The sequence below is a fragment of the Odocoileus virginianus genome, chromosome 30 (genome assembly GCF_023699985.2).
Source record: "Odocoileus virginianus isolate 20LAN1187 ecotype Illinois chromosome 30, Ovbor_1.2, whole genome shotgun sequence".
NCBI lineage: Eukaryota > Metazoa > Chordata > Mammalia > Artiodactyla > Cervidae > Odocoileus > Odocoileus virginianus.
This window is the reverse complement of record NC_069703.1, coordinates 12,555,653-12,578,642: the sequence shown is the minus strand read 5'-3', so window position 1 is coordinate 12,578,642 and position 22,990 is coordinate 12,555,653. Positions and strand designations below refer to the sequence as shown.

The 22,990-nt window shown below is 44.0% G+C and overlaps 1 protein-coding gene across 1 annotated transcript in view; it reads left to right on the top strand.

The window, feature by feature from the left end:
* Positions 1-22,990, top strand: part of PLEKHM3 (pleckstrin homology domain containing M3) — a 207,057-nt gene that overhangs the window by 108,598 nt on the left and 75,469 nt on the right. The window contains exon 6 of the mRNA XM_020893655.2: positions 1,545-1,608. Within this exon, the coding sequence (XP_020749314.2) occupies positions 1,545-1,608 (64 nt within the window). The remainder of the gene's footprint in view (positions 1-1,544; positions 1,609-22,990) is intronic.

Here is a 22,990-nt window from a genome sequence, read left to right as displayed (position 1 = left end):
AGAGACAAGGACTCACTGGTCTGTTATCACTCTGTGGATGAAACAGGGATTTTCAGCAGAATTCTTCAGAATCTATCATTCTTCCCAGGAGAGAGCCAAACTATTAATACAAAATGCCTAACGGGGGCCTCCCTGCCGGGGACTTTTTCTCGTTGGTTCAATGCCCTTTCTTTCTTCTGTGGCCTAGTACAGTAGCTGGCACATATCTGTGCTCAATCAGAATCGAATGGATAGAAAGATGAGTGGAAGGATGAAGGATTTAATCTCTAGGATTTGTCCAGTAATGCGCACTTAATTGAAAGACTGAATAATGAATTCCCCAATGAGCTAGGTATTGGACCAGTGGTTTCTAAACCTTGGCTGTTCTAATCACCGGGAGAGTTTTTGTTTTAAGACTGATTTCTGGGTTCTACTGATTCTTATGCCCTATTATTGTCTAAAAGCTCCCAAGTAATTCTAATAGACAGCCAAGGTGGGCACCTGCCATGCTGTACCAGTCTAAAAGTATGTACCCCATGCAAAGCTCTTACATCCAGTCACCATGTTGTAATTAACAGTTTGTGATCTTCCCCTCACTTGACTATATGCTCCTTGAGCTCTGATACTGGGACTGTTAACTGTCTTCTAGTGCCTGGCACAGTGCTTGGCATATAGTAGATCATCATAAACGTTCGTTAAGTTGATGGTTTCTTTCATTTGGGTGGTTCTGTGCAATTTTCTTGTATCCTAAGGCAAAGACAGAAAATGCTAGCACTGTGAGTTTTGTTTTATATGAGTGTGTGTGTATGTGTATGTCGTGTTTTCTAGCCATCTATGCTTTGGTATCTATATACTTGTCTCTAATTCATTTTTTTTTTTCATGTTCACTCACTGTCCCTTTTCCAGATGCCATGAACTGACAGCATCCAAAGATATTGAACTTTGTCAGGGAGCCTCAACTTGAAATATTCTGTCCAGTTATTTCCATCCATACCTGGTTTCCAAAGCTCATCCCTATACATGTGAGAGGATAGTTCATTAATGGAAGGTCTGGCACCACCATCCCCACTAATGAAAGCCACAGGAGCCTCTCGAAAAAGACACACAGGTTGCTACTCTAGTTGATTTTCTCAACTCCACAGTCTGTTCATTTAGACATAGAATAATAGAGCTGGAAAGATATTTAATATATGAGTTCAGTCATCTTCATTAAACAATGAAGACTCAAGCTACATGGGTTTTAGGACTTGCCTGAGATGACACACCTTTCAGGACCACAGCTGGTGCAGGAAACCTGGCGCTCTGGTCCTCAGGTCTGGACCACTGCATTGTACTCCTAGCATCTTGGAGTATATCAGAAATCAAAGATCACACTTTTACTTCTTCCTTGGTATCTGTGTTAGGAAGAAAACTACCTGGAAAAAGGTATTATTATATGTTTCTCAGAGGATGTGGGAAGGAGGAATTATTAGGTGGAAGGGGATTCTTGAATGAGAACTTAGAAACTTCTCAGAAAAAGTGTTTTGTGGCAGTACCACAATTTGTGTTTCTGTCCTTGTTTTCAGAATTTTCCCCAGAGAATACCTCCTTCAACAGATCCACCTGTATTCCCTCGCAGATCTGCAGCAGGTAAGCGCTTCATGGGGCCATTTCATGTCTGTTTCCTCCCTGGGGACATGTTTTTTGTTGACTGTGTTCTTGGTTACTGAATTCTCCCATCATTGGTGTAGTTATATTGACAAGCCCAGATAATTATTTTTTATTCAGAATGAGAAAACTTAATGTAAAAAGATATTATAGGACAATAAGAAATGCAGACTAAGATTTAGAGAAACTGGAGCTCTCGTACACTTGCTGGTAGGAAGGGCAAGTGGTGCAACCACTTAGGAAAATAGTTGGGCAGTCCCTTGAAAAGTTAAGTGTAGTTACCCTGTGATCCAGCCATTCCACTCCTAGGCACATACCCTAGAGAACTGAAAACACATGTCCACATAAAAACTTGTACGGGAGTGTTCAAACATCATTATTCATGATAGCTAAAAAGTGGCAACAACTTGAGTGCTCATTAGCTAATGAATGGATTAAAAAAATGTATATCCACTTAAAGCAATAGTATTTGGACATAAAAAGGAATGAAGGGTACATTCATTGAGAACATCATGCTGAAAGAAGTCAGACAGAAAAGAATACATATTTATGGTCCTTATTTTATGTAGACTTTTCTTAGAATGTCCCAAAGAGGCCAGTCCTTAGAGGCAAAGAAGGTGAGTCATTGCCAGTGCCCAGGACAAGCCGTGGGGTGAGGAGTGGATGCTGATGGTGTGGGGCTTACTTTGGGGATGATGAAAACGTCTGGAATTAGCTGTGATGGTTGCACAACTTTGTAACTGTACTAAAAGCTAGTGAATTGTATACTTCAAAAGAGTGAATTTTATGGTAGGTGAATTGAATCAGTAAAAAAAAAAAATGTACAAGGGAAAAAGACATCAAGGACAATGAATATATTAAACTCTGACTTATGTTCAAGCCAAACAGTTGGATGGTGTTACTTTAAAAAAGAAACAAAACAGAACAGAGCATGTATGAGTGAAAATCATCTTTTTATACTTTTATTAGTGTACGTATATCCTTTCAATGATTGACTAAGTTAACAGCCAGGAAGAAAACCAACCCAAAGTTCTGAATATCTTAGGCTTTGCTTAATCATTTAAATCAACAGCTCATTCTCTAACAAATTTTGAGACGCTACATGAAAGCGTTGCTTCCTTTTCCATATTTTCTGGATTCTTCAAGAGTCAGTTGCATAATAATAATCAGTTCAGTTCAGTCGTTCAGTCAAGTCTGACTCTTTGGAACCCCATGGACTGCAGCACGCCAGGACTCTCTGTCCATTACCAACTCCCGGAGTTTACCCAAACTCATGTCCATTGAGTTGGTGCTGCCATCCAACCATCACATCCTCTGTCATCCCCTTCTCCTCCCATCTTCAATCTTTCCCAGCATGAGGGTCTTTTCAAATGAGTCAGCTTTTTGCATCACGTGGCCAAAGTATTGGAGTTTCAGCTTCAACATCAGTCCTTCCAATGAACACTCAGGGCTGATTTCCTTTAGGATGGACTGGTTGGATCTCCTTGCAGTCCAAGGGATTCTCAATGTCTTCTCCAACACCACAGTTCAAAAGCATCAATTCTTCAGTGCTCAGCTTTCTTTATAGTCCAACTCTCACATCCATACATGGCTACTGGAAAAACCATAGCCTTGACTAGACGGACCTTTGATGGCAAAGTAATGTCTCTGCTTTTCAATATGCTGTCTAGGTTGGTCATAACTTTCCTTCCAAGGAGTAAGCATCTTTTAATTTCATGGCTGTGGTCACCATCTGCAGTGATTTTGGAGCCAGAAAAAAAAACATAAAGCCAGCCACTGTTTCCCCATCTATTTGCCATAAAGTGATGGGACTGGATGCCATGATCTTAGTTTTCTGAATGTTGAGCTTTAAGCCAACTTTTTCACTCTCCTCTTTCACTTTCATCAAGAGGCCCTTTAGTTCTTCTTCACTTTCTGCCATAAGGGTGGTGTCATCTGCATATCTGAGGTTATTGATATTTCTCCCGGCAGTCTTGTTCCAGCCCAGCGTTTCTCCTGATGTACTCTCCATATAAGTTAAATAAGCAGGGTGACAATATACAGCCTTGACGTACTCCTTTTCCTATTTGGAACCAGTCTGTTGTTCCATGTCCAGTTCTAACTGTTGCTTCCTGACCTGCATATAGGTTTCTCAAGAGGCAGGTCAGGTGGTCTGGTATTCCCATCTCTTTCAGAATTTTCCACAGTTTATTGTGATCCACACAGTCAAAGGCTTTGGAATAGTCAATAAAGCAGAAAGAGATGTTTTTCTGGAACTCTCTTGCTTTTTTGATGATCCAGCAGTTTAGCAATTTGATCTCTGGTTCTTCTGTCTTTTCTAAAACCAGCTTGAACATCTGGAAGTTCACAGTTCATGTATAGTTGAAACCTGGCTTGGAGAATTTTGAACATTACTTTATTAGCGTGTGAGATGAGTGCAATTGTGTGGTAGTTTGAGCATTCTTTGGGATTGCCTTTCTTTGGGATTAGAATGAAAACTGACCTTTTCCAGTCCTTTGGCCACAGCTGAGTTTTCCAAATTTGCTGACATATTGAGTGCAGCACTTTCACAGCATCATCTTTTAGGATTTGAAATAGCTCAACTGGAATTCCATCACCTCCACTAGCTTTGTTTGTAGTGATGCTTCCTAAGGACCACTTGACTTCACATTACAGCATGTCTGGCTCTAGGTGAGTGATCACACTATCGTGATTATCTGAGTTGTGAAGATCTTTTTTGTACAGTTCTTCTGTGTATTCTTGCCACCTCTTCTTAATATCTTCTGCTTCTGTTAGGTCCATACCATTTCTGTCCTTTATTGAGCCCATCTTTGCATGAAATGTTCCCTTGGTATCTCTGATTTTCTTGAAGAGATCTCTAGTCTTTCCCATTCTATTGTTTTCCTCTATTTCTTTGCATTGATCGCTGAGGAAGGCTTTCTTATCTCTCCTTGATATTCTTTGGAACTCTGCTTTCAAATGGATAAATCTTCCCTTTTCTCCTTTGCTTTTCACTTCTCTTCTTTTCTCAGCTATTTGTAAGGCCTCCTCAGAGAGCCATTTTGCTTTTTTTGCATTTCTTTTTCTTGGGAATGGTCTTGATTTCTGTCTCCTGTACAGTGTCACGAACCTCTGTCCATAGTTCATGAGGCACTCTATCGGATCTAGTCCCTTAAACCTATTTCTCACTTCCACTGTATAATCATAAGGGATTTGATATAGGTCATACGTGAATGGTCTAGTGCTTTTCCCTACTTTCTTCTATTTAAGTCTGAATTTGGCAATAAGGAGTTCATGATCTGAGCCACAGTCAGCTCCTGGTCTAATTATATAATAATAATAATAGTAATTGTGACAACCTTCAGAACATATCAAACTGCTGTGATTCAGTTCTTTTCTTTGTTGTTTTGCCCTGAAGAAAGGTCAACTTAATCTGTGTTCAAATCCTTCACTCATTTTCAAGACTTAAAAAATAAATAAAACCTTGAAAAGTAATTTCACCTCAAGGATTTTATGTTTGTTGTTGTTGTTGTTGTTGTTTTGCTCCCCCAGAGGTAGGAAACTTATTTTAGTGGTAGGAATAGTTTTAGAGTGTTTATTAGAGAGGGCTGAGAGGACACTAGGGTTTTGATTTTCACTTGTGCACCCAAGTTAAATCTATTTGCTCCTACCAGCTCCCTCCACCCCTTCAGTCCTGCTACCCTTTACCACATAATCAAACAGTGATCTGCTGGCTGGTGTGGAAAGAGATGCAGTTTTAATTGTGATTGCCCAGTGGCATTCACGGGGAGGAATTGGTTACAAGACCCAGTGTACACCTATGTATTTCTAGGATCAGGATCAGTGATCTAAGGACCCAGACTCTTGGCACTGGAGAAGTGAGTTTAAAGGCACCGGTGGTGTATTCTTGTAAAGGTGGTTGGAAATGGAATGAGTAGGCTCCAAAGTGAGTACTTTTTGAGGAAGCCTTTCAAAAACAAGTTTTGATACCAGATGAAGAGGAAGAATCAGTAATTCCATATTCATTTTGGGGTGGCAAAGTAGTATAGCTATTTGGCATAATAAAGCTTTCTCTTTTAAAAAGCTCTCTTATACCCTGCTGTCTTTTTTCTTTTTTTTCCCCCTTGTAATAATCAAACCATACAATGCCAAGCAGCTTACCTAAATCAGTGGCAGTGGTATTCTTGGTGGGCCAGACCATTAGCCTCAGAGCCCCATAAGCAGCTTAATCAGTTTCAGCCTCCATCGTAAAGCAGTAGAGGCAATCAACAGCTTATCAAACTCCCTGTCTGCGGGGGTGGCCAGAGCTCCATGCGTCTGTTTACTCCACAGTTCACTCTAACCTGGTTCTTTGTGCCTGGCTTTAAGATCTCCAAACCTATCATATTGAGAGGAAGTTTAATTCAATTACTTTTTCTGCCTGAGGTGGGTTAAATTGGATTTAGCTTTTGATCTATCTACATCTAGGCTATCAGTACTGAAGGAAACCTCTGCCCCATCTTCCCTTGGTTTCAGAGTAAATGTCTGGTCTGTTTTCTGAATCTGAGCTGTTCTTGCAAATAGATAAGACAAGTAAACACAAGAATGGGGAAAAAATATTATTGCTTTGTGACAGTCCGTGTCCGACATAGCAGGATATCCTTCCTCACTAACCGAGTTGCCAGCCCCAGGTCGTCCTGTACCATTTCCTCCTCTGTCTGGGTGCTATGCCACCCTCTTTGAAGTCAGCTTCAGGAGTTTCAGAGTAAGTTATTTCCTCCATTCAATTCCCATCCTCACTCCTAAAATAAAGGTCTCTGTAAAAGCATCCTTGGACAGCAAGAAGATCACACCAGTCAATCCTAAAGGAAATCAACCCTGAATATTCATTGGAAGGACTGATGCTGAAGCTGAAGCTCCAATACTTTGGCTACCTGATGCGCAGAGCTGACTTATTGGAAAAGACACGGATGCTGGGAAAGATTGAAGGCAGGAAGAGAATGAGGCGACAGAGGATGTGATGGTTGGAAGACCATCATCAAATCAATGGACACGAGTTTGAGCAAACTCCAGAAGATGGTGATGGACAGGGAAGCCTGGCATGCCGCAGTTCATGGGCTCACAAAGAGTAGGACACGACTTAGCAATGGAACAACAAATAAAAGTGTCACTTCTATCAAGTGAAATGACTGTAGAAAAATGAATTTCAGTTTATAAATTTTGCAAGGGAGAGGAAGAAACTCAAGTAAGTAACTGAAGAATTAATCTTGAATAATGGAAATGGCAACCCACTCCAGTATTCTTGCCTGGAAAATCCCATGGACAGAGGAGCCTGGCAGGGTACAGTCCACGGGGTTCCAAGAGTCAGATGCAACTTAGCGACTGAACCACGACTACAAATGTCAATATAAGTATCCTTCCTAAGGGCCAAGATTCCTTTCTACAAATTTCTCTGAAGTGAACTTGAGTTTTCCCGTTAGCTTTTATTTAAAAAACAAAATGTAAATACCTTCCTCTCCAGAGAGAAAAAGAAAGGTAAAAATTGAATAAACATGATAAAAGGGGATTTATAATTTAAGTATATATCCAAAAATCTTAAAATAATACAGCACACAATGCTACCACCCTAACTAAAGACACTGAAAGAACTGTGGTATCAAAAAATGTGCAACCTTTTTCTTTCTCACTGTCTTCATGTTTATAAGTAATAGTCCCCAAAGTTTTAGCAGCTAGATTCACTTCAGTAAATCAGCAGATTTCAAACTCCCTTAATGCCTCTGATATTACACTCAAGAAAAAATTTCCCCCTCTTCTTAGTATTTGAATTCATTGGTCTCTTTGCATGCACTCTGTCTACTTTTGTACACTTGAACGTGGGAAATAAATAGCAGGAACTGACACTCCTCAGCAAATGAGACTTCCTCTAGTTGTTCTGGGCACTTTAATCACCTGCCCACTGGCCAGTGAGTGGTGTTGCCAATTATTGGCACCATTTGTAGCTTATGATAGTGCCAAATCCTTGTCTTTTTTTTTTTTAACCATTTATTTTGTATTGGTGTATAACTGGATATAATCCAGTATATTGGATATGCTGGAAAAGATTGAGAGCAGAAGAAGAGGGCATCAGAGGATGAGATGGCTGGATGGCATCACCATTGCAATGGACATGAACTTGGGCAAACTTCAGGAGATGGTGAAGGACAGGGAAGCCTGGCGTGCTGCAGTCCATGGGGTCGCAAAGAGTCAGACATGACTGGGCAACTGAGCAACAACAACAATAGCTGATTAACAATGTTTTGATATTTTCAGGTGGATAGCGAAGAGACTCAGCCATACATTCTGAATCCATTCTCCCCTAAACTCCCCTCCCATCCAGGCTGCCACATAACATTGAGCAGAGTTCCCTGGGCTATACAGTAGGACCTTGTTGGTTATCCATTTTGAATATTGTAGTGTGTACGTGTCCATCCCTAATTATCCCTTCCCCCCATTCTTCCTGCCCCCCACCCCTGCAACCATAAGTTCCTTTTCTAAGTCTGTGAGTCTGTTTTGTAAATAAGTTCATGTGTATCAGTTCTTTTTAGATTCCACATACAAGGGATGTCATATGACATTTCTCTTGCTCTGGCTTACTTGTCTTTTTATCTCACCGGTAAGTAAGCTGCTCACTGGCTTTCACTAGCGGGTGGCAGATGCAGTAGTTAACTCCCACAGCCATTCCTGATCAGTGGCAGGGGTTTCCCAGGTGGCTCAGATGGCAGAGAATCCACCTGCAGTGCAGGAGATGCAGGTTCAGTCCCTGGGTCAGGAAGATCCCCTGGAGAAGGGAATGGCAGCCCACTCATAATCTTGCCTGGGAAATCCCATGGACCAAGGAGTCTGGTGGGCTACAGTCCATGGCTCACAAAAGACATGACTTAGCAGCTAAAGCAACACAACAATCAGTGACAGCTTTGTAACACGTAAGACAGGACAAGTACTTCTCCTGCCCTAGTAGCAGGGCACAGAACGTGGAGGCAGAGACTCTCTGAATCCCAGGAGCTGGGGGATGGGTGGGTACACCAGCTTGAGTTATTCATTGAAGTTTGGAATTTCAAATGAATTTCTGTTCAGTAAAGTAGATGTTGCTAGAAAACCATGCCATCTTTGCTCCTTGAATATAAATCTGAGAGAATGTGCTTTTTTTTTCTTAAATAAAATCTTACAAATTTTCAGGAGGTTTTAATGTGTAGTGGTGTTTTAAAATAACACAGCAGTTCCTCAGAAAGGATTTGGCAGGCAATGTCTATCTTAAGCATGTGAGAATGAATGGGCAAGTGTTGGTGCATGTTTTAATGGGGAAACAAGGCTGCTTTTTTAGAGATTTTTTTTTTCCCAGTTTGATACTTTGAGAAAGGAAAGTAGAATAGAATTTGTGTTTCGTTATTTTCAATCTGCCCAGCATTATTGGGAATTTATGGGAAGGCTTTACAACAGGAATATAACAAAAAGATACACTCCAGTGGGACAGCAGAAGCAGTCCCATAACCCTCCATACTTGGCTTTCTGTATTAGTTCTCCCCTTCCTCTGATGCATGTGTGACAACCGCCTCCTTACTCAGATCCCTTTGGCTCTTTTAACACTGATAAGCAAATCCCACATTTTATCAGTAGAATACATTAGTATATGCAAGTTAGCATTCACTAGATCCTAGCTGCTCTCAAGGAGCAAATCAGAAGCACGGTTTAATATGTCATTCCTCGGGCTGTGTAAGTGATAGGAGGCTTCTTCTGAAGTTCTTTCTACTTGCTGAAAGGAAAGGTCAGACTTGACTTCTAAATTTTGGCTACCTGTGCTGTTCTGACAAAAGCCTAAGATGTATGTAAATGACTAACTCTTCTGGTGTTACTCACCTTTGGGACGTGTGTAAGTTAAGCAATGAATGATTCCATTTGTACACGATCCATGAGAAAGGATACAGCGTGATCCCAGGGGTGAGGCAGTTGGTGAGAGCAGCCCTTCCCCACCCACTCCCTCCACCACTCACCACCTCACCTGCCAACACACACACACACACACACACACACACACACACTTCTTGTGGGGCAATCTCAGAACTGATTTCCCCATTGTTCACCTTCCTTGGGCCCTAACTTTCCAGACTAGCCCCTACGTCCAGCTTAAGACAATGCAGTTCTAGCTAATATGAAACACAGGCATATTTCATTTTATTACACTCTGCAGATACTGTGTTTTTCACCAGTTGAAGGTTGGTGGCAACCCCACGTTGACAGATAGTGATCAGCATTTTTTATTAATAAAGTATTTTTTAATTAAGATGTGTGGTTTTTTTTTTTAAGACATAATGCTTGTACACTTAATAGCAGTTTAGTGGAAAAGCAGAAAATTCATGTGACTTGGTTGACAGTGATACTTGCTTTATCTCAGTGGTGTGGGACCGAGCCCACCGTGTCTCTGAGGTATGCCTATATATTTCCTGAGGGGAGTAAATTATTATTTTAGCACAAATTCTTTTGTCTTATTAAGTTGACAGCACAGAATGATACCTGAGGGGAGATAAATTCCAATAGGTGAGTTTTAATTATGAAAAAAGGTGGAAGAATCTGAACTTTGGAGTACTTACTAAAGACATGTGAAGTGTGAAGAGTGCTGGAGCAGAGGATCCATAGCCCTAGAGCCATGGCCGGGGGGTAAATCAGATGCCTGCTGCCTTTCTAGAGGGGCCTCGGGTGGTCTGAATTGTTTGTTTTATGCTAAAGCAGTGAACATTTACACTAAGCAACTGAGCATGTGAATGTTCAAATGACACAATGGATGGATGGATGAATGGATGGGTGGATAAATACACACACATGGACATACACTGTCCCGAACTCATTAGCACTCTCTCCCCATAAAAGAAAAGCAAACAAACTAATTTAACATAAGCCCATAAACAAAACAATGTTAGAAATGCTGCTTTGTAAAAACAATGCACAGAATTCTGAAAGCAAATAAAATCTCAGTGTTTTACATATTGGAGCAACAGTAGGTTGTTCGATGTTGCAAATTTTCTGAACACTGAACCTTCCCGAACAGCTAACTGACTTTTCAGTTAGCTTTTTCTCTAGTTCCCCACTCCCACAGAGCTCAGAAATTGTCCTCCTTGGGGCCTAAACATTTGTCAGAATTGGCTCCTGAAGAAATCACACAAGCGGTGGCCAGCCCTACCATGAAGATTTTCTAGTGTGTTCTTGCTAGTGAATATGATCACAAAAGGTGACGTTTAAGGCATTTCAAGGCCATTTTTTAAAACCAGACTTGGCCGAATTCTTCTCTGAGGAAGTATGCAAGTTATTTTGCACGGCTCTGCCCCACCAAGCAAATACAGAATCAGAGAATGTTATTCTCTGTGGGCGCTATTCACAGAGTCAGCAGACAAAGGCCGAGCCTGAGTGGGCACCCAGCGCAGCTGCCCTTTCACCGAAGAAGTAACAGGTGATGACCTTTATTCACACGGGGGCTGACGTCTTTGAATCCACAGCCCCCAGGATCACAGCGCCTCGGTGCCCACAACCCAGTCAGTGGTGCCGAGACCTCAGGAGCCCGAGGAACTTGTATTCATAGCCTCTCGGCACCCCTGGTCCCCACGCCATTGTCCACCCAGGCCTTAGCTGGCAGGATAACTAATTAGGAGCATTGGGATTTAACCAGCAGAAAAACAAAGCGTGACAGCTTGCCTGAGTTGCTTCATGGCCAGAACCTGTGTCCCCTGTAGCTGTCACAGCCTTCAGAAACTCCTGAGTAAAATCTGGGGCAAGACGGGGACGAGGCCTCCATTAAAACATCACTAAATCTCTGTGAGCAACTTTCATCAGGGTCAGTCCCACCAGTGAATGAGTTAGGAGAGAGAACCATAAGTTATCTGGGAGGCAAATCATGCCATTTAAATAAGGAGGGTTTTCAACAGTGCATGTTGAAGGGAACGTGATGTTTCACGGTGAAGGGAAGGGACCGAATGTCGCTCTTTGAAGGATTGGCAGATTGGTAGCAGAGCAAATGGAAAGTCACTCTTTCTCAAGAGAGCAGGTGGGAACGGTTCCCAATGCATGTTCGGTCTCCCAGGGTTTCAGATCCTGGCGGGAGGGGAGAGGGGGAAGTGACAAGTGCCAGGGCTGTAACCGGGGTCTTCTGACTCCTTCCCTGAGGCCTCTGGTCCTCAGAGGCCTGCTGATTACGACTGCTGGCGTTTTCGTGTCGGGGCTGATTAGCCGAGTGGGTTAACACAGATGATTAACATGGTGGTATTGCAGGTTGTTCGTTACACCAGCTGGTTAGTCTTCGCCCAGAGAAAACTGCCTGCCTGCAGACCGCGGCCCCACACCCGACTGCAGCCACACACCTAGCCCACCGACAAGCAAAGGGCTAGGGACGGCGGGCAGGGACGCCAACACGAAACGTGGCTAGCCAGGGGCACAGTGCTTGCCCTTCTGGGGACACCAGGTGAGAAAGAGCTCAGAGATTAAGATTCCAGAAGCCAACCCTGAGCCACCCCTGCCCTCCAACCTACCCCCGCCCCGAGTATAAACAGCCCGCTGGTGGGTGACGATGCGGCCACACCACTGGATGGTCTCGGTCAGCGCTGAAGCCACTTCCCTGGAGTCCGGTTTCCTGGCCCCCTCGACTGCTTTGGCTTCTGACCATCTGCGTTCTGTTGTTAATTTGGGGGGTTCTGTTACTTATTGCTGTTTCCCACTTATTAAATAGCAGTTGTAATACTGACTAGGTGAGGGCCTGTTTACAAAGACAGAAAGTCAGGTTAGTGTGGCTCTTACTAAAGGTGAAATTGGACTCCCCCCAGCACCCCCCCAACCTCCTCCTCAGCCTGCCACCTCACACATAAATATGTTTTGAGTCACTGGCAGCAGGCAAGACAGTATTTGGATCAAAACTAACCCATCATGTGTTCGGAGAAACAAATGCCGGCCATACCTTTGGTTGGTTAGTGGGGTGTAATTATATATGTTACCTAGTGCTGTATAAGAAATTACCCCAAGACTTAGTAACTTAAACGTAAATGCTGCCTCCCATGGTTTCTGTGGGCCAGGAATCCAGGAGTCTAGCTGGGCAGTGTGGGTGTGGAGTCCGTTAGGAGGCTGCAGTCCTGGCGTTGGCGGGTCAGGACCACATCATCCGTCTCCCTGCAAGGTGGGTTACTGCCCCATCTGGCGAGTGTGTGCTGGTTACTGGTGGGAGTCTTCTGCTGCTCCTTACATGGGCATTTCCATGAGCTGCTCAGGTGTCCTCATGACATGATGGCTGGCTTGTGAGTGACCTCTGAGACCTTGCCTTGAAAGTCAGCGTCATATTCTGCCATACTCTGTTCATTTGAAATGATCACTAAGTCAGGCCCACGTTTACGGGACAAATTAAAGTCCGTCTTCTAAAAGGAGGTATGTCAAAGAATATGTGAGTATGTTTTAAAACCACCATACGTTGTAATAGTATCTTTTTTTTTTTTTGTATATTGTGTTATCACCTTTTTTCTACCCACTTTATGGGCAAGAAAACTGAGATTTAGAAAAATCAGCATATCAAAGCTCCAGGGCTTCTGCTCAGTGTCTGAACCAAGACTGAAGTTGGGGTTTTCTGACTCCTTACTTTCTGCTGTACCGCGAGTGTGTGTATAAAAAAAAAAAAGGCAGCCTTTTGGGTACTCTTATCTCATACTTGCCATTTTTACAGCACAGAGATATAAGGAGGAAAAATACTTCCAAAAAGTTCAAGAAGAGAAGCACATGAAGTCAGTTATAATTCTTAAAGTTATTTCCTATACAGCCTGAGAGACATAAGGAAGCAGACTCCCTTATCATACGTGATAGGCTCCAGGGAATAGCCTTAGGCTGCAGAAAGGTGTTTGGGTACATTTCTGTGGTGTTTCTTTTATTGCCCTGGTCAAACTTCCCTTATGCCACCAACAGCCAGCATGAAAGGGGGTTCCAAGAGTCCTTCCGACTCTTCCTTTTTATTTCGTTCAATTCAATAATCATGTGTGCCAGGCACTGTGCTAGGAACGGAAGGCGAGTGAGTCACACAGCTCCTTCCTTCACTGAGCTCACAGGCTCAGGAGGAGGCAGACAAGCAGTTTTTAAGTTCAGGAGGAGCTCGAGTCAGAAAACACATCTAAACTAGTGTGGAAGGTTATATTCCACAAAGATATCTGTAACTGTATCTCCCATCCCACATGCCCTTCTTACACTGTGACTTTGACATTCTTCCTATTGAGAAGGGGTATCTGGGTTTTTTTTGTTTTTTTTTTTTTCTTTTCTGAATTTGGATGGGCCTGGAGAAGGCAATGGCAACCCACTCCAGTACTCTTGCCTGGAAAATCCCATGGACAGAGGAGCCTGATAGGCTGCAGTCCATGGGGTCGTGAAGAGTCAGACACGACTGAGCGACTCCACTTTCACTTTTCACTTTCATGCATTGGAGAAGGAAATAGCAACCCACTCCAGTGTTCTTGCCTGGAGAATCCCAGGGACGGCGGAGCCTGGTGGGCTGCCGTCTATGGGGTCGCACAGGGTCGGACACGACTGATGCGACTAAGCAGCAGCAGCAGCAGCAGCAGTGACCATGAAAATGATGCTATGTGACTTCAAGGCTAGGTCTTAAAAAGTGATACAGCTTCAAGCTGGTTCTCTTTGGGAATGCTCACTCTTGTAAACCAGCCACCATGTTGTAAGGAAGCCCATATTAGCCCATGCAGAGACCCTGCAGAAAGAGGTCACATGTAGTCATTCCAGCTGACAGCCATCATCAACCAACAGACATGTGAGTACAGATACATCCAAATGACTCCCACCACCCCTGGCCTTCAAGTCTTTTCAGCAGAGGCTCCAATGAGGCTGCAGGCATCATGGAGGAAAGACAAGACATCTCTACTGTGTCCTGCCTGAAAGCCTGACCTGTACAATCTGAACATAATGACTGTTTTACACCACTAGGTTTTCGGGTAATTTGTTTACAAGCAATAGTAACTGGAACACCCAGTAACTTGTCCATCAGAGCAGGCTTCCGAGTGGCTGAGTCTAAATTAAAATGTGAGGCTCTATAGATGTGAGCAGGTGCCAGGCAATGGGAAGAGGACTTCCAGGCCATGGTAGCCTTGAACCCTTCTGTGACCTAACCCATGGAGAGAGGCAAGCAGGAAAAATTTCTTGTTACTGACTTGGACATTTACGAAGAGTAGTTTTTATTACTGATTCTGACAGTTCGTCTGCATGCTTCAGGATATTGATAAATTCTCTCAGAACGTTCATGGGACAAGTATGATAGTATCGCATCAACCTCCTCAGAAATGACTCTGTGATGTGCCTCAAGCAACAAAGAGTGTGACATTTATAATCTTTTCATTCCACCTGCACATCTGAAACATGTACCCAGGTCTCCATCAGACTCTAGCAGGGTGTTTTCTCTATTCATTTACTCATTCAGCAAATATTTATTAAGCACATACTATGTGCCCAGAGCCCTGAAGTTGAGAGGGCTCGTTTTCTCAGAAAAGGACTAGCATTGCCTGATGGTTATGGTTAAACCCCTGTATTCTGCTTGAGTGCCAAGAGCTAGTAGAGACTACCTATAGTTCTACTTCAATCTGGTGACACCCAGTAGGGTGTTACCCCTTGATGCTTCATGCCAGTCATTCTACCACATTTGTGACTTGTCTTCAAAGAGCAGAGGGATAATAATAAGAAGGCTATGTCCAGTCAGGAGTTGGGGGCTAAGGAGGTTTCTGGCATGTTCAAAATTCATTTGCTTGGCCATTATTAAAAAGTCTGTTGTCCAGTCACTAAATCATGTCCGACTCTTTGCAACCCCATGGACTGCAGTACATCAGGCTTGCTTGTCCTTCACTATCTCCAGGAGCTTGCTCAAACTCATGTCCATTGAGTCAGTGATGCCATCCAACCATCTCATCCTCTGTCAACCCCTTCTCCTTCCCTTAATCTTTCTCAGCAACAGAGTCTTTTCCAATGAACATTCAGGGTTGATTTCCTTTAGGATTGACTGGTTTGCTCTCCTAGCAGTGCAAGGGACTCTCAAGGGTCTTCTCCAACATCACAATTCAAAAACATCAATTCTTCAGTGCACAGCCTTCTTTAAGGTCCAACTCTCATATCCATACATGAGTACAGGGAAAAAATAGTAGCTCTTTTGGAACTTTGTTGGCAAGTGATGTCTCTGCTTTTTATTACACTGTCTAGGTTTGCTATAGCTTTCCTTCCAAGGAGCAAGCATCTTTTAATTTCATGTCTTGCAGTCACCATCCATGGAGATTTTGGAACCCCAGAAAAGTCTACAAATGCTGAAAGGGAAGTAGAGAAAAGAGAACCCTCCTACACTGCTGATGGGACTGTAAACTGATGTAGCCACTTTGAAAAACAGTATGGAGGTTCCTCAAAAAACTAAAAATAGAGCTGCCATATAATCCAGCAGTCCCACACCTGGCCATATACCCAGACAAAACTATAATTCAAAAAGATACCTGCATGTCTGTGTTCATAGCAGCACTGTTCTATGTCACAGCAGCCAAGACATGGAAATAACCTAAATGTCCATTGACAGATGAATGAATAGAGAAGATGTGTGTGTGTGTATAAATGATGCATATGCACAGTGGAATATTACTCAGCTATAAAAAATGATGAAATAATGCCATTTGCAGCAATATGGATGGACCTAGAGATGATCATACTAAGTGAAGTAAGTCAGAAAGAGAAAGACAAATACCATATGGTATCACTTTTATGGGGAATCTAAAATATGACACGAATGACCGCGTCTACAAAACAGAAACAGGCTCACAGACGTAGAGAACAGACGTGTGGTTGCCAAGCGGGGTGGAGTAGGGGAGGGAAGGATTAGGAGTGTGGGATTAGCAGATGAAAACCATTATGCAGAGAATGGATAAGCAAGGTCCTACTGTATGGCTTAGGGAACTGTATTCAGTGTCTTGTGATAAACCATAATGGAAATGAATATTAAAAAGTAGATATGTATAACTAAGTCACTTTACTGCTCAGAAGAAATTAATACAACATTGTAAATCAACTATAGTTCAATATTTTTTAAAAAAGACAAAGTTCGTTTGTTTGATGCTCTAAAGATAGGCTTCCCTGATGGCTCAGTGGGTAAAGCATCTGCCCACAGTGCAGGAGACACAGGAGACATGGGTTCAATCCCTGGGTTGCAGAGATCCCCTAGAGGAGAAAATGGCAACCCATTCTTGCCTGGGAAATCCCATAAGCAGAGGAACCTGGTGGGCTACAGTCAAAAGAGTGGCAAAGAGTCAGACACGGCTGAGCACAGCCACATCATCTGGAGATGGACCGAGGAAGCAGAGCAGCCTCATTGGGCAGCATTAGCGTGTGTGTCTCAGCTGAAACGTTTGGCTGCATGTGCTGTGCTGAGTCACTTAGTTCTGTCCGTCTCTTTGTGACCCCATGGACTGTAGCCCGCCAGCCTGGCTTCCCTGGTAGCTCGGCTGCGTATGCTAGTGGCCTGCAATTCCATCTGCATTTGTAACTTGCTGGTCTTCCTTAGTATCACCCCGGACTCTCTTGAGGAAAAATTAGAAGGCTGATGGGGGCAGCTGTTCATATTGTTCTTTGTTTTTAAATTTCTTGCTAAATTCCAGTAAACAATCAACACACTCTCTGGGATTTTAAACAGGATTCAATATCATTTGTGACAGCAAGAAAGATCTTTATAGCATAACCAATTAAAAAGTATAGGGTGCAGCCTTGGTCATTCAAAAAGCTACTGAAGCATTAATAAGCCTGGACTTCTGTAGCTGGGGAGCAGGTTTCTGTCACTCAGAAATGTTCCCCCCCGCCCAGAGAGCTAGTCACTCTAGCTAGACTCCTAAGTGATGTCTGTTATGTGCCAGACAGTTATGTGCCAGGTGCGGGGACAGGAAAGAAAAAGCACCACGTCTGCCCTCTTGGCAGGCGGGGGGCTTCCCAGGTGGTGCTTGTGGTGAGAAACCTGCCTGCCAATGTAGGAGACAGACACAGGTTCGATCCCTGTGTCATGAAGATCCCCTGGAGGAGGGCATGGCACCCACTCCAGTATCCTTGCCTGGAGAATCCCATGGACAGAGGAGCCTGGCAGGCTGCAGTCCATAGGGTCACAAAGAGTTGGGCACGACTGAAGTGACTTAGCACGCACATACTGCCCTCTGGAAGCACCAGCTCTCCCAGTTCAATCCTGGTCCACCGGCCTAGCCAAGCCAGCTCACATTTCAGGGGAGGGAAGTGCAGTTTCAGAACAGTGTTTTGTCGACTCCAATTCCTGCAGAGCCAGGAAAGCGGCACCCATGCCCAAAGCAGGCCAAGGGTGAGTCTGCAGGTCATGCTGAGAAGCCAGGGAGTGTCCCCTCTGAAGGGGACAGCTGTTCCTCTGAGCTCAGAGCTGTCATCCCTTCCCTTTTCTCCAAGAGGAGCTGGAAGTCCGTATTTTTATGTGAAATTTCTCAATATTTAAACACTCTGCAGGCCAAACAAAACACAGCTACTGGTTCTGACCCCTGCTTTCTAACAGAGAATGCCAGCTTTTGTTCCGTCAAACTTAATGAATGCTCAATTATGGGAAGGAATTTGGAGCTTAGTGTTAGATTGCGCTCCTCCAAAGGCTGCACACCCCATTTCGAACCCTTGAGATACTCACTGACAGACTCGCACGGGCTGACAGCTGGGCTCTGAAAGTGGACACGCAAAAGGAAGCAGGCAAACTATTCCAGGTCACTTTGCAAGGTCAGGGAAGTAATGCAAACATTAGGAAGGCCGCAGACAGAGGTCAGGTGGCAGCCAGGAAGCCCTCCATTTCCTCGAACTGTTGGTTAATAAATCATTTTCAAAAGTATCAGCAGATTCCCCCCTCCCCGGCACTGCTTTCTGAGGTGGAAAATTAAATAGAAATCAAAACTAAGATGGCTGTCAGGAGGTTTTAGGAGACCAGCAAACCAGTGTGAGGGCAACAGGGGATGAAGTTTCTGCCTGGAGCAAAGGTCTCCAAAGGAGTGATGATACCTGACCTTAGGCATCGAAGAGGGGCTGAACAGTGCAGTGGTTATACATGGAGCCTTGGAAGCCAGCTGCCCACATTGAGATGCTCACCCCAGACTCACTTAGGTGACCCTGGGCAAGTCACTTCACTTGGTGCCTCAAGGAGCATTTCAGGAACTTCACTGGTGATTCAGTGGTTAAGACTCTGCACTTCCTTTGCAGGGGGGCAAGGGTTCAATTCCCGGTCAGCAAACTAAGATCCTGCGTGCTTCAGCCAAAATATTAAAAAAAAAAAAAGAAGCAGCACTTCATTCCTGAAGCAGGGGTAGTAATTGTACCTGCCCCAAAATGTGCTTGTGAGCTTTAGAGAAGTTAATATGTACGACCCTTAGACCTCTGCTTAACAGAGAGGGTTTAAGAGAGAGATGTGCCCGCGGTACCCGTGCTGGTGCAGTGTTGCCTGGAGACATGGACCTTCGTAAATGGCCCTCTGCAACTTTCTTCAGTGGCACCGCAGCTCTGCCTCTGTGGACACTAGACTGCAGTTGTCACAACGTAAGCAATGCTGGCTGCACCCTGAGTTCTGCCTCTCAGATTCTGCAGGGGGCTCTAGGCCACAGGTTCCTCCAGTGTGGCAGCAGCTGCCCGCGTGTATGCTAAGTCGCTTCAGTCATGTCTGGCTCTTTTGCAACCCGACAGACTGCAGCCTGCCAGGCTTCTCTGTCCATGGGATTCTCCAGGCAGGAATACTGGAGTGGGTTGCCATTTCCTAGCCCAGGGGATCTTCCCAGGGATCAAACCCACATCTCTGATGTCTCCTGCATTGGTAGGTGGGTTCTTTACTGTTAGGTCCCCCTGGGAAGCAGAGTCACCATATGAGCAACACCTTGGCAGGGAAAGCTTCCTCCTGCCTCCAGGATGGTCCTGGACCAGACCCCCCAAGTGACCCCACAAGGAGGACTGCACTTGGATAACCCTCCACCCCCCACTTTCTCCCAGGCAACAAGACCTCCCTAAGGCTCCGCTGGAGCAAGTCAGGTATTACCCTCCCACCCTTGCACCCTCATTAGTCTTGCTGAGAGACTTTCCAAGCTTAAACCAGAAGGTGGGTGTTGCTTTCCATATAAAGGTGGGCACCTTCAGCGCCTGTCTCTGAAGAATGCATGCCCTTTTGGTGGGCTGTGCAGAGATTATCTTTTCAATGTTAACAAAAAGCATTGTGTTAAGTTTTATAGAACCGTAGAATATATATTTTGTACGCTAAAGAAAATAGTCTGTGCTATTTCTGCAGCTATAGAAGGGAGGAGCTTACTAGACTGAAATGTTGGCAGAAACAAAGAGAACCTGTGTTCTTTCCCACCTGCAATTATAGTTTTACTTGCTTGTAAAGCACACAGGTTTCCAGTACGTTCTTCCATGCAGTATGGGAGAGGCCCTGCTGCGAGAGTAATTGGCTTTCTAGCTTCCTTTAACACTGAGGTGGAAGGGAGCTGGACTGAAGGGCCTTTACTCCTGGAATGAACTGGTGTTGAATTGTGTCGAAATCCTCCGCGTCTCCCTGAACCCATGTGTTCTATTAAGTCTTAGTGAGGAATGGAAACACAGCTTACCTCTGAAAATATCTCCATCCTTATCACTTCTCATAGCTTATAAAATCCAGGTTTCTTTTTTTTTAATGGATTTTTAACTTAACCCTCATAGGGATTATTCTCAACCCTGTTAACCCGTGTGGTTAAAGCCATACGGCATCTTTAAATGACAAATTCATACACTACATCCAACTTTGGACCACTTTTTTCTCTGACTTTGGCTTTGCCCTATCTCTGTTCCCAAGAGGAGAATCACAGTTGTGTTTGGATAAAAACCACCTTGATCACCTCACTTCTTGAGTCCTGAGTTTCCTCATTTGTGAAGTGAAAAGGTTGAATTAAGAATTTTTACAGCCCCTTCCAGCCCTGTGGCCCTGGTTCTATGATTTTAGGATCCTTGAGAAGCAATTAAATTGTGGAAGCCACTCTACCTGTACCTACTTTCTGAGGTTTCCCAGTCAGTCTGCGTAAAACAGCCAAGCTTGGGGCACAGCCAGAAACCTGGGAGGAGAACCAGCTCTCAGCTCCTTCAGTTCTAAGCAACAAACAGAAAGATTTCCATATGCCAAAGGTCAACTGGTATTTCAACTTTTTGTCATTAAATAGAAGTTCTAAGCATTTTTGCAAATACAAGCTAAATGACAGCTTACAAAAATAAGCCAAATATACTGATTTTTGTACATCCCTTTGTTGCTGTTGTTCAGTCACTAAGTCATGTCCAACTCTTTGCAACCCCATGGACTGCAGTATGCCAGGACTGTCCTTCACCACCTCTGAAAGTTTGTTCAAACTCATGTACATTGATTCGCTGATGCCATCCAACCATCTTGTCTTCTGTCACCCCCTTCTCCTCCAACCTTCAATCTTTCCCAGCATCAGGGTCTTTTCCAGCGAGTTGGCTCTTCGCGTCAGGTGGCCAAAGTATTGGAGCTTCAGCTGCATTATCAGTCCTTCCAATGAATATGCAGGGTTGATTTCCTTTAGGATTGACTGGTGTGATCTCCTTGCTGTCCAAGGGACTCTCAAGAGTCTTCTCCAACACCACAATTAGAAAGCATCAGTTCTTCAACAGATAAATTGTCTTCCTAATACCTTATTACCTACTAGCAATTAGAAATAATGCCCAGCATATAAAAGTTGGCCAATAAAAACATATGAAAGATAATATGCCATTTAGTGGGTTTGCTCCTATAATATGGGCAGCGTCGCTCAGGTTATCTGGTGATCAGTGGGTTGATGTTTGGCAGGGCTAATAGCAGAGAGCCCACTGCAGCTCAGACAATAAAAGGACAGGGCATTCATAAGGGAAGGCATAGACCTGACAACAAGGCAGGATACTGTGAATGGATTCTTGGCTGGAGCAGAGGTCAAGGGTGCAGAGAAAGTCTCAGCAATAGTGGATAATAAAACTACCGGCTGGAGTTTCCCCTTTTTCTCTTTTCGCTGCCTACTGCCTGCTGGAGGCAGGAACTCATCATCTGACAGGTGGAAGAAAGGGACTAGAAAGAGCCAGGATTCTCACCCTGCGGGCTTTGTTCCTGAGTGGTTAGGACACAGTCTCACTGAAGGTCCAGGGCTCATTCCACTGTCACGTCGCAGCAAGCAGAGAGAGAGGAACATTCAGGAAACCTGCTACCCACAGTAATAACAGCAGCCTATCCTTTGAAAAGTGAAAGTGTTAGTTTCTCAGTCCTGTCTTGACTCTTTGTGATCCATGGACTGTAGCCCACCAGGCTCCTCTGTCCATGGGATTCTCCAGGCAAGACTACTGGAATGGATAGCCGTTCCCTTCTCCAGGGGGTCTTCCCAACCCAGAGATCGAACCCAGGTCTCTTGCATTGCAGGCAGATTCTTTACTGTCTGAGCTGCCAGGGAAGCCTATCCTTGCTCATACATATTAGGGTATCTCAGGTGGCACTAGTAGTAAAGAATCCACTTGCTAATGCAGGAGATGCAGTAGACGTGGGTTTGATCCCTGGGTGGGGAGGATCCTCTGGAAGAGGAAATGGCTACCCAGCTATCCACTCCAGGATTCTTGCCTGGAGAACTCCATAGAGAGAGGAGCCTGGCGGACTACAGTCCTTGGGGACACCGAGAGTCAAACATGACTGAGCACCTTGAACCATCTCTTACCAAGTCACATTCTATCCCGGGCACTTAAAATCTTTCTAAAATAAGGAGGTTGTACTAATAATTAGATTAACAATAGTTACTTTTTATTATATGCTGGGCTGCCTTTGTGGCTCAGCTGGTAAAGAATCCGCCTGCAATGTGGGAGACCTGAGCTTGATCCCTGGGTTGGGAAGATCCCCTGAAGAAGGGAAAGGCTATCCACTCCAGTATTCTGGCCTGGAAAATTTCATGGACTTTTTGCCTATGGGGTAGCAAAGAGTCAAACATGACTGAGCGACTTTCAGTTTCACTTTCAAGAAATGTTAGTTATTTTTATTTTTGAGTACTTACTTTAGGCCAAATCCGGTTCAAAATCTACAATGGATTAACTCATGTAATCCTCACAACAGCCCTGTAAGACAAGAGTATTATTATTCATCTTTTGCCAGTGGAATGAACTTGCCCAAAGCCTCCTAGTTAAAGTAGAGGAGCTGGGGTTCAAACCCAGGCCATCCTGTTTTAGCACATACTCTTATTTTTCAAATTTTTTCAATTTTGTATGAAAATTTTCAGACTTATCGAAACAAAAATCAATAACTACCAGCCACTACCTCATTACCACTGAAGCTACAGGAGTTCCTTTGCTAAGGGCACGCACT